General features: G+C 37.0%; 1 protein-coding gene across 6 annotated transcripts in view; it reads right to left on the bottom strand.

Annotated features, from left to right (window-relative positions):
• Positions 1-12,126, bottom strand: part of NUBPL (NUBP iron-sulfur cluster assembly factor, mitochondrial) — an 87,674-nt gene that overhangs the window by 47,071 nt on the left and 28,477 nt on the right. For all 6 annotated transcript variants that reach the window (XR_012628910.1, XR_012628911.1, XM_074868257.1 and 3 more), the window contains exons 5-6: positions 9,603-9,642; positions 9,422-9,512 (exon numbers count right to left, since the gene is read on the bottom strand). Coding sequence is in view for 4 of the 6 variants with exons in the window: in XM_074868257.1 (XP_074724358.1) it covers positions 9,422-9,512; positions 9,603-9,642 (131 nt within the window). In the remaining 2 variants the exon portion in view is untranslated. The remainder of the gene's footprint in view (positions 1-9,421; positions 9,513-9,602; positions 9,643-12,126) is intronic.

Below are 12,126 nucleotides of genomic sequence, written 5' to 3'. Positions count from 1 at the left end.
TGCTACAGACTATCTGCTTCAACTCCTCAATTACTTGCAGACTGGATAAATACATGAATATTATGAAAGACAAGTCAATTCTGAAATTAGCAAAAATTCTCAAATAGCAGATGTTGCCAAAACACAAAATACAGAAAGAAGAAAACAGTATTAACCTGCATTTAGCATATAACTTTAGGTACATCTATTCTGTTGATAAACAGACAAGTGTGCACAGACTCTTAAATGTGTATTAAAAGGCAAAAATATTATAAAAGTTTGAAAAAAATACAGAGCTATTCATGTTGCTGACCACCTTTGCTACAATTTCCCATTGTGACATCTCACTCTTTTCCTGTCTTGAAAATTTACTGCCATAATGCAAGTTAAATGCCTTCAGTGGTAATCTCTTGATAGAGTGCCCTTCCTAAACATAAAAGTGTTAAAAATAAAATCTGTACAAAAAAAAAATTGTCTGGCTTCACTGCAGTGCTTTTTCTTCACTTGCTCTTTACATCTACAATAAGAATAATTTTCATCATTGACTCACTATTACTATTCTGGGGATCCTTTCAATTCATTCAAAATATAGCTGCAAAAAAAAGAGCCATCAACTTGTTATTGTCATCTTCCTCCTGACCCAATACGTGTCATTCTCTGCTAAATCCCATTTCACTGCTCCCTCTCATCCACCAATACACTCTCTCACTAATTTTACACTGATGAGACAGTTTTTTTGCCCACACTAATAATAATTTCATCTTTGAGCAAGACCCCAATGAAATTAACCATGTAAATGATGAAACACAGCAAAATTGGAACTTTACACCAATTTGCTCAAGCCATGGATCTGAAGGATAAGAAGTTTTTGCTACCCTTAAAATCCAAGTCTTGCACCTGTTCTCCTAAGACAGTGCCAAAGAGTATGAAGGTAAATCCAGGAGGCGAAAGTAACTCCCCTCAGATAGTACCACTGGGGTGCTACCTGAGGATAGCAACAGGATTCTCTCTATGGGGTACTATCTGAGGAGAGTGATGGATTCCCACCACCCCGGGTACACAGTGGCTCCAGCCTAGGCTTTGGTTTGATTTTCCACTCCTGCAGGCACTTCAATGTTCACCACAGCAATACCCATGTCCCTTTTTGCATCTAACCTAGAGCAGCTAGAAAGAAAGGACTCCTTTATTAGTGGAAGAGTGGCATTTGGTGTCTATTGTATGCTGTATTTTGAAATTTTTCATGTAAATAAGTCCCACCAGTATTCCTGTTTAGAAAACAATTAAAAACATGCTAGCCTTCAAATCCATGTCTCCAGAGTCCATTCCTGAATTCATTCCTGCTTGCCTTTCTTCAACCCTTCTTCTAAAATGTCTGGACATAAAAGATTTATTCTACATGTGTAACTTCTTATTTTAAGATTTCTTTTGCCACCATCTTTGAATTTTTCTTTGTCCAATTTAGACTGTAAAATACTCAAGGTCGACACCAATAGCAAGATTTAAAAAAAAAAAAAAAAAAAAATCAAGCTATGGTTTTCCTTGCACTACAGAGGAGGGCCAGATGCCTTAGACTGAGTTTCCTAAAGGTCTGCATCCTAGGCAATAAACTACTAAAGCTAAAGCAAAAAGTTGCAATAAGTCTCCAGCACAACCTTCTTTATGGCATTGCTACTCAATTCTAAGATGCCCAAGAGCACATCAACTCACACAAGCCTAGAATACTCATTTTTAAACCTCTCCTAGATCAGGGTACTTCTATCAAAACAAGAGGTATGACAGGAAAAAAATACATATATATTTCTCTATTTTCTTTTTAATTTCATAGTTCATGTTAAGCCTTATCTCTTGAACGAGCATCCTTATTTGGGTTCAACTTCTATGTCTCTGCCTACAGGGATCTGATCAGCACCTCTAAAGTCCAAAGAGACTGGCCAAATGACTGGAAATGCTACTGAGGAAAGGATGCTCTCAGTCATAATGCTGAAACTTGCTCATTTGATTGCAAGACTTAATTGTATATTCATTCGAGCAAGAGATGAGCTAGCATGACTGTCTAGCTTAGTGATTAGGGCACTTAGAGAGACACCTGCATTTCAAGTTTAGGTTTTGACTGAGTACTCTAACCAGCAATCTTTGTGAAAGGCAGAACCATTTTCTCCTCTTTGAGCTACAGGCTTTAATGGGGTTACATACTAATAGTCAAACAGGCAATGGAATGCCAATTTTAGAACGATTCACAGAATAACTTAGGTTTGACGGCACCTCAGGACATTATCTGTCTGGTCCATCTTGCTGCTCAAAGCAGGACCAACTTAGAGCAGGTTACTCAGAGTCCTACCCAGCTGAGTTCTGAATACTTTCCAAAACAGAGGTGCTAGAATCTGTCCGGGCAACCTGTTCTGATTGCTTTCACTGTAAAAAAATCAAACACTCCCCCTCCCCTGCCATGTCTTATTATATACTGCAACTTACATTCATTACCTCTTGTGCTATCACTGTGCACATTCAGGAAACACCTACCTTCATCATCTCTGTACATATCCATTACGTAGTTGAAGACCGCAGTTCATATCTCCCTTGAACCTTCTCATAACCAAAAAACCTCCAGTTCTCTCAGTGTCTCTTCACGTACTACATGCTTCATCCCCCTTATCACCTTGATGGCTCTTTGCTGGAGAATATACATGCAAGGTAGTATATACCATCAGAAGTTAAGCAATTGTGCATGTATCTGCTAAAGACATTTAGGTTCTGATGAATATCAGTCATGGTGAATACCAGTCATATGTTTACACTGATCTTAGGCATTCTTAACAGATTTTATATCATTGACACACACATATACTTTGGGAACCTGCAACACAAAATATATTGTGCTCAGTAGAAAAAAAAAGTATAACAAATTTATTTCATAAGTATGAAAAAGTATCAAAGGAAGAAGTTTAGATCTACTTGGAATTTGTAAATCCTAGTCTTTATATTTCTGGGCATATCTCAGGTGATAACTCACTACAGTGCTGAACACTGCATAAAAACAGAATGAAACTTCAATGGTCCCAAAAACATAAGGCAAAAGACAGTATGTGGACACAAACAGAAGCCGAAGGACAAATCTTAGTAAATCACACTAATCAATCAGGCAGACAGCTCAGCATGTAGTACCTAACTACCTTACTGACAATGTTCTTGTCATGTATTGCTTCCAAATTAAATATACATCATTCCTTCCAATTTGGAATGGTTTCCCCTAGTTTCTCCATTGTTCTGTTCGTAAGAAATCTATTTATACACACAGGCAAACAATACAGTACAAAACTGAAAATTTATATGAGATTTAACACAGTATGTTATAAACACACATGATAAATGAGATCAGACTGATGTCTACAGACACCATATACAGAACATTCTGCTGTGCAGAAGAGTATGCACAGTAAAACAGTCGATGGCAGCATGGTAGCTATTTTACCAGGTATAAATACATTTAGTCTCAATACCTTATCTATTTTTCTTGTCTTCTCAAGTGCAGCATTAACATATACCTAAAATAAACAACATTTAAAGAAAAATAGCCTTCAAATCCACATATGCAACCTCTCCAACTTAAATGGTGGAAAGGAGAATACCAATAACTACATATACACTTCTCAAACAGTAGCAACTGCACGTAATAATTTACTAACTAACATATGTCAAACAAAAATAGTATTGAACATCTATAATCTCCTCTATAGAGATAGGCCACTTCAAGCAATGATCAAAAACCCACAACAATATAGCCTCCACAGTCTTTGCTCTCCAAGAATTAAATACTTCTGCTGTTTCCAAATTAATCTAATCCCAGATCTTTAAACATAAATTTTACTGTTTCATTCACTCCACTGTTGCTTTTATGGCAGCTTTTTCACAGAGAAGTACTGCAGACCTCACAACCCACAGTCTGCTCAATATTTCAAAGACAATTTATCCATCTGTCAGCATCCTTCCTATTCCAAATAACATATGATACTCTACAACTACTTATGTATGATAACTAGGCATCAGAGAATTATGCTACAAAAAAAGGTTTGAGTACATATATGTATCACACATACACACTCTACTATATAAATACTACCACCATTACCTCTGGCAAGTGCTCGGTTTCAAAGCAGTTCTTCTCTTAGTAAAGGACAGCTTCAGAAGGAAAGTAGCACACAATGATCTCCATCTGTAGCCACACTTTCAAAATTATATATAATTGTAATAATCACATAAACTGAGTTAAAGTTTTTTTAAAGGACAAGACTGGCTCTTCAGACTACAGCCCTATTCAGCTTCGGGTTGATATAATAAATCAATTTTGATCATTTTTTTGGTTGAATTAATGATTTTCAACAGGAATCTATAGGAGATAAAGCCTGTCCATGATTCAAAGTGCAATGACCCATTTCCTTTTGCTCACATACAACTGCTCTGCACTTGAAGTTTTACATTATTTGCTTTCTGCTAACTTCCCTGTATTCTGTCCTTTCTGATTATATCCCTACCAATGGAACTTTATTTTAATTTTCTTTCAATACATACCCGTTATAAAACAGAGGCACTAAAGCACTGCTAAAAGAAGCAGCAAGAAAGAGACGGAGGAATTACAATCAGTAAGAGTATTTTAGTAACTCATTAGAACTGAGACACTCCAAGAAAGGCTTCGTCGTCTTTCCGGAAAAATGTGTTCATCCTTATCAGGTACATCTAAGGAACCTTTAGAGCTCACAATACACTTAACAGTGCTGAGGCTCTACTTTATAGCCATGCTAAACCAAGGATGCTACCAATGCACAAAGTGTTCTTGATACTCTAGAGGAGCATGATAAGGAAGAAATACAAGAGTCTTGCCATTAAAGATCTGACTAGCCTGCAAAAACATAGGTTAAAATGTCGTATCAGAGTAATAAATCCTACTAAGGATGTTAATCAACCAAATATCCCTGCCTTAAAAAGACAGCAGATTTTTGGGCTAGTTCCAAGGGGACTGTTTGCACTTAACAGAACTGCTGACATCTATAATCCATGTTGTATAGGTAATGCTTGCTTCTAATAGTGATACAACTTTATCTATTGATATGACAAAGATACAAGGAGAACACTATGTGCCAAAATATGCATTTGTATTTTGCCTGTAGTCCCTTTTTTTTTTAATAGCTGACTTGTCCACTGCATATTGAATTTTTTTCCTTCTCTACTGCTATTTCAACTTGATAACACATGTAGAGTAAGATAGAGTTCAAGATCAGAGAAACCAACACCTATTATCCTTCACATTAAAAGTTTTACTGATTACTGCCTAAATAAGAAACCCCCTCCACTTGTATTGCTGCTATGACTATAGCAGCTATTAAACTGGCAGCCAACACAGTGCCATTTCCTCTCCCCCAAACTTTTGGCAGAACAATTGCCACAATATACTCCAGGACATACAGCAGCCAGTCATGACGCTCCTAAATCAGTTAAGGATTGTGCCTGCACCCTTCTAATTGCTCCTTTGCCACTGAACTGTCAAGATGTCCTCAGACAGAAATGAGAATGGTGCTAGAAAACTTACCATACAGACTGTATGGGACAGTGGTAATGACCATTTAAAATCCTCATTGCAAAAGCAGTTTAAGTCAGGAAAAAAGTTTTGCTTGCCTTTTTTTTTTTTAAATAATCTTTGTATTTCTAAGGTTCTTAGCTGCCTACTTGATACTTATTTCAACAGAGCTTTTCAGGCACATTACTGTTCAAGTACAGGCTTTAGGTAACTCTCAAAAAAATTATTATCTTCACTGTACTTAGCCTGAAGGCTAATCAGAAGTCACTCCCACAACAAACACACCAAGATGATGAACTCTTGATGTAGCTTGTTTAATCTGAACTAAGTCCCATAGCACTGGGTCAAGACACACACAGAGTAAAGGAACAAGCGCTGAATGGGACTATACAAAAGAGTAGGCAGCTTCTGTAATGTATGTTAAGTGAAAACTGAATAGAAAAAGCCTAGTGCTACAGATGATGCTGAAAAACTATCAAAACGTCCTTACCTGGGCTTTAACGATACCTTAAGAGAAAAGAACTATCTTTTAAAACAACTCAAGTAAACAAAAAGGTACTCTCTTTTTTATCTCACCTACAGGCAAGCAAGATTCAAAGGAAGTGTTAACAGAGGTGAAAGAATTCTTACACGAAGATAACTGTAGCAGGAAAATGGGAAGAGTTAAAACCCAAGTAAGAGAAAAAAAAAAAATCACCCTGCAGTGTAAACGGGCCTACTGTACTTGTAATTACATGAATGAAGAACTCGCTTCTCAGCCACAACAAAACTTCAGATAATTTCAAGGCATGTAAACTAGAGATATATTTAACTGAAAGAGTTATGAATATGTTTATACAGAATCAAATGTTCCATTACTGTTTGTAATTCACTACAGGTGAAAAATTATTTCCTTATGTATTTTTTGTTCTTTCATTAAAAGTATTGCTCAATAAGTTACTAAGTCAGACACATTACAGAATCAATATATTTTCATTTATATACTGATTTGATACACACATATCAATATATATGTAGCATATGTAATATAGTAAACTAAACTGTTAACTCTATTTCGTATTATAAGGCACATTTCCTTCAAACTCTGTTTAAGGAAAATGATATGATGTGTTCCAAAAAACCATCCTTGCTCATAAGATATGGATGACCAGAGAAACACCAAGCACTAATTTTGGTCTTCTTTGTCTAACTTATTGCCTGTTAACTACCAGTCTGACACCACACAACACACAAGAACAAAGGTAGCTTCTCAAGACTAGACATGTGGCAGAAGGAGAGCCTGGATTTAAAAAGGTGATGTTTTATCTGAAAAGTGATGTACATGCTGGCCATATGCAAGTAGAAGTAAAGAGACAAAAATGAGGGTGGGCTCTAGACTGTGCTGAAAAGCCATTCATCCGTCAAAGTACTAAACCAGAAAAGGACAAATGTATATGTATTACAAAGTGTGAGGTTATATGCAGTGAGTATGTAAGAAGGCACATAATGTATGTATTTAACAAATGTATTTTCTAAAGTAAGAATTCCAGAGATTTAAATAAGTTGCAAATGTAAGAGAAGCATTTAAATACTCGTTACAAGCACAGACCAATTATGAGCTAACAAGTTAATGAGTTAACAAGTCCCCATTAACGAATTTGGAAACTAGGCCCTTCAATGCTTTATTGGAGTATCTGAAGCATGATAAACTCCAGAAAACAGATTTGTTTGGGGGGGGGGGGAATCAAACAAGCATCCAACGTTATTTACAGAGTGAATGCATACCCTTGATGCTTTTAAGCAAAAAACCCTTCACCATCTACCAATAAACACTATTATAAAATACCACCAGTGTTTTTAATGCAAAAGTCTTGGAACCTCTGTATTTTCTACCTGGCTGACTTAATTATTTTAAGAATTTAATATTTTATCAGCTTGATGTCTGAAGACACACAAGCCCCTTACATTTATATTGTACTATAAATCTAGATTAGGGAGCTAATTTAAATGGTTTATATAGAGGTAAAGCAGCTATTTCTTAAGAACATGGTTTTAGAAAGTTAAATACAAGCAGAAGTATTTCACTCTTGCAAGCAACTTTATCCCGTCAAACAAAAGGTAATAGCTAAGACCAACCAGAACACATAAAGAGAAAACAAGGAAAAATTTCAAAGCCCCCAACAGATCACAAAACTATTTCTAATATAAAATGTAATCAGAGTATCCATAAAAACATCATCGCATGCTGTGGCCCTCTCCTGTTTAGGTGTCCAAGGCTCTAACACCATTGGTTCTACAGTTAACCCCTTTTTGAGACTGCCTAGTAACTATGGCAGAAAGGAGATCACAGTTTTTAAAACCAAAATAGCATGTGTTAGTCTGTAAAATTTATTACATATTTTCTAAAAACCAACTGTACATCAAATAGAATCTGCTGGCTCTCCCCGTGATCTGTGAGTTCCATTCTTCAAAGGAGGAGATGCAAACAACTTTTTCCAGCACAGATTTAAGACTACCCTGGTTGTCATGCAGAAGCAAAATGCTTGTGGGTAGAAGAAATTTAGCTTAAAGCCTTCCTCTTTCAGAATTCAGGTTTCACTGTCATAGAAATCACTGATGCCCCAAGCATTAATGGACTCTGTCTCGTTCCTACAGCATAATCGGCCAGCATGCAACTGCTTCGTCGGTTGCTAGGGAGCAACGAGCTCATTACACAGCGTCATCCCTACCCTCCACAAGGATGCTGGCACATGCTTCCCATCTGGGGATACTACTGATTGAAGTAATGGCACTGGAGTGCCTGCCAGTCTTCAGTCTCCCAGGGTGGAGTACGCCAATACAGCAGGTGCTAACTTTAGCTCTACCTTCGAGGTTTTAGGCTCTAGTCTTTGTGAGTCTGGCCAATGCAATGCAACACACAAAAAGGTTAGAACAGCCTTCCACAGCTATTGGCATGGATACCCCTTATTTTTAAAGGCCAAATCTAGACAAAGATGTTCTTCCCGAAATTTTGGCAGACAGATGGCTTTTCCGACTAGGGCAATGGTTGCCACTATTCTAAACTCTGTGTTAGAGGAGAATTCAGTAAAAATGGAAAAAGGCGGGGGGGTGGAGGGGGTGAATCTTCTTTCCAGTCATTAAAGGAGCACAAAATTTGGAGGCATTTACAGAAGACATACAGAAACCTAGTGATCTCCAAGCTGTATACATTAAATCCCTGGAATGGATATCAGCTGTGAACAACCTGGGTCACTTCAAAGTCTAAACATGCAACCTTAATGCATTTTTTCAGCTGTTTGTCTCATTAGCACTTCACAGATCTATTCACAATAAGAAGGGGGAAAAAAAAAATCTGTCAAGAAATAAAAAAGCCACCCCGCTTCCATATGCCAGGAAATTTATTAACTAACAATCTATCTGCATTACACAGAGATGGTATCTAATGATTTTCATGTACCTGTCATACGTCAAATGCCATCCAAGAATTCTTAGTGCTGGTGAATTAACAAGCATGTAAGGGAATACAGCTGTAGATTTGCATAGATACCTATACATACAAATCCTTAGGCAACTTCAAAAAATGCCTTTTTATTTTTTTCTATCAACTGCATAAAGAAACATAAAAAGGAATGAGAAGGAAGGTAAACTGGAGTGATTCACTCATCAAATGCATGAAACAACAGTTCTATTTGAAGGGGATCAGTGAATGCAAAAAGTGTCAACTTTCCCTCTTACCTGAAGTTAATATTAAATTTACTAGAATTTAAGATAACCAAGCTACAAAATTGCTCACCACTAATATATGAAATAATATCACTGACGCTCATGCATCAGTTAAATGAATTTTAAAATAACCGATTAGTCTGAAACACAAATATGTACCTAAGTCCTTACCTGTCTCAACAATTTCTCAACAGCTGACATTACCATGAGCCCTCTCCACACAACCGGGGCAGTCTCTTCTATCAAGAAACCCATAGACATGCTGAAATAACAAAGCAAAAACTTAAGCTTTCCAGCACAATACCAAGTACATCTGTAAAGAAGCTTGATTTAAATAAAAACATATGCTCACCATGTGATTCCATAGTTCTTAAGGGGTCGCATTAGATTTTCTAAAACAGAAGTAAACAAGGGTTTTTTTGAGGTGGGAGAAGTTAGTTTCGTTTTAAAGTTTTTTTAAAGAAATAAGCTTACACAATTTTCTTCCTTTTAAGAGCTGTTTTCCCTCTCTGTTAAAAGCATTTTCCCCTCATCCCTTCAATATATGTATACATTTATCTGTTCTGCCCAAGAACCTGGCCTCGCTACTTCTTAGGTTGTTCCATTTTACTGATACAATTCATTTTTTTGCCAGAATAACAATGCATTTGCCCATAATATAATGTCACTTTGTGCTGATGAAACCAATTTCATCTATTCGTATGAAATCCCCAAGCTGCGAGGCGTAAATCCCCTATTAGACAGCCTTCTACTTCTGCAATACTTCACTAAATGCCAAGTCATTTATATCAGAACAAAATCAAAGTCCTACAACACAACAGGATTTTAAATTTTTTTTTTAAAACTATGCTATTCACTAATCTCATGAATCAGAGGATCGCTCCCATTAACACACCACTGTTTTGGGGAATTCTCGTTGTTTTAAGACTGCTTTGAAACCCCAGAGGAGAGGTACCAAATAAAGCCACCCCTAAACTACATGCTGTCAACAGCTGCAGGTAAGAAGTCCTGGACTTTTTCAGACCAGCAGAAGTCTGCAAGACTTCTAAACATCTCTCGGAACAAAAGATGCTTATTTGAACACTGCAGAGGGAATGTCCTTGTCATGCTCCATATTCCTATGCTTTCCAGTGTCAAGAAAAAAATAAAGGGGGCAGGGGGCAAATACTGCAAGCAAGCAGAAAGTAAACCAAAAATGTGCATTCAAAACAAAACCCTGCAAAAGCCAAAAATTCCTCTTTATCGTCTCCGCCATCTAAATCCACACCTTATCTCAAAATGGTGAACACACACACACTTAAGAACAAAAGGAATTTTATTTGGTCTAGCTGTTTTATTTTAAGATCATGCACAGGCAGGAACCAGCAGAAAACAGAAAGAACACTTTAAGCAATAAAAAATATATTATAATACGTATTTTGACAGAAACCTTTGATGCACCCAAAGTAAAATATATAAATAGATAGTAAAATAAAAGCAATGTAAATATAATGCAGTGCATTCAAAGCTGAACTCCAAATTCCAACAAAATAACACCCAAGAGCATGAAAATTAAACAGCTAAACTCTACTGATGAAAGCTTTCAAGCAATCAAGGAAGCGGGCATTCAAGCCATGCAATTTTGTAGAAATATGGCTGAAAGTAAATTGGATGTTTTGGTTTACAATTCAAAAAGAACAAAATAGGAAGCTAAACAAATCACTTGCATTACTACTGCATTCAGGAATGAGTATGGAACTGCTGTTGGAAAAGAGATGGGCTTGGACTGATGCACTGCACCAGTGTAATACAACTCTTCTCTACTTACACAGCTCTTCTCAGTGTTTCAGTCAGGGCTTATTCTGGTGGCATTATACTGTCTAACTGCATCTCCAGGAATCACAGTCTTAATGTTCCTCTCTGCAGTTGATGATATCTGAACTTCAGCCTAGAGCCATCTCTAGGCACTGCTTTGGTGTCTTTGTAAACAACATGTACCACCACAAGTTGTAATACTGTTAGAAGTCTTGAGAAAAATTACTATTTACCTGTGAGAGGGTTTTAAAAAAAGAAAAAGGAAAAAAAAACCAACCCTATTTGCAACAGCATGTATGACTGCAGATTCAAGGTCTGCTTCATCTTTACCATGAAATAGGAACAATTTTAAGAAAAAACGAAAGAAAACAAAGGGAAGGCACATCCTTGACCACCCAGCACATGAGAACCAGGAACTGGAGGGTAAGAAGAATGGAAAAGATGAATTTATTCTGAGAAAGTTCACCAAAATACTATGACACTTCTCAATTCATTCCAAATGTTCTACAGTATGTCAGTCAAATATCCAGAGATTAACATCTCAACATCCACTACCTGCATGGACAGTTTCTTCTGTACAAAGCCCTGGTAGACATGCTACTCTGATGGAACAGACACACCTTCAGAGATCTCCCTCTCCTTCACATCAGTGGGTAAAATAGGAGTTGCTGTGAGTACACAAACATTGACCTACAGAGTAGTCAAAGGGGCGCCTCCGTTGTTAAAACACGTGCACTATTTATTTCTCAACAGTAGAGTTTCATTTTATGAAAACTGGATCTTATTTTCTTTGGTTAATAACAAGGACTATAAACTGCTCCAAGCAGCAAGATTTAATCAAATTTATACAATGCACAACAATTCACAACCTGCTGTATATTCTGGCTATAATGTTCTGCATATTCTCAAAGTAGTACAATATACTGCAGAGCACCCCACTGTTTGCCTACTGCTAGAAAACATTCTTAAGACTATCTCAAATCTAAAGTGCTTCAGTGGGCTCTGGTAATCACCCTTGTCTCATCAAAAGCAACAGGCATTCCTCCTCCTTCGCCCTGGGTTTCATGAAGATTTTCTAAAAC

The sequence above is a fragment of the Strix uralensis genome, chromosome 4, assembly GCF_047716275.1.
Source record: "Strix uralensis isolate ZFMK-TIS-50842 chromosome 4, bStrUra1, whole genome shotgun sequence".
In the NCBI taxonomy this organism is placed as follows: domain Eukaryota; kingdom Metazoa; phylum Chordata; class Aves; order Strigiformes; family Strigidae; genus Strix; species Strix uralensis.
Note: the sequence above shows the minus strand (reverse complement) of the source record. Positions and strands in the feature narration are given on the sequence as shown.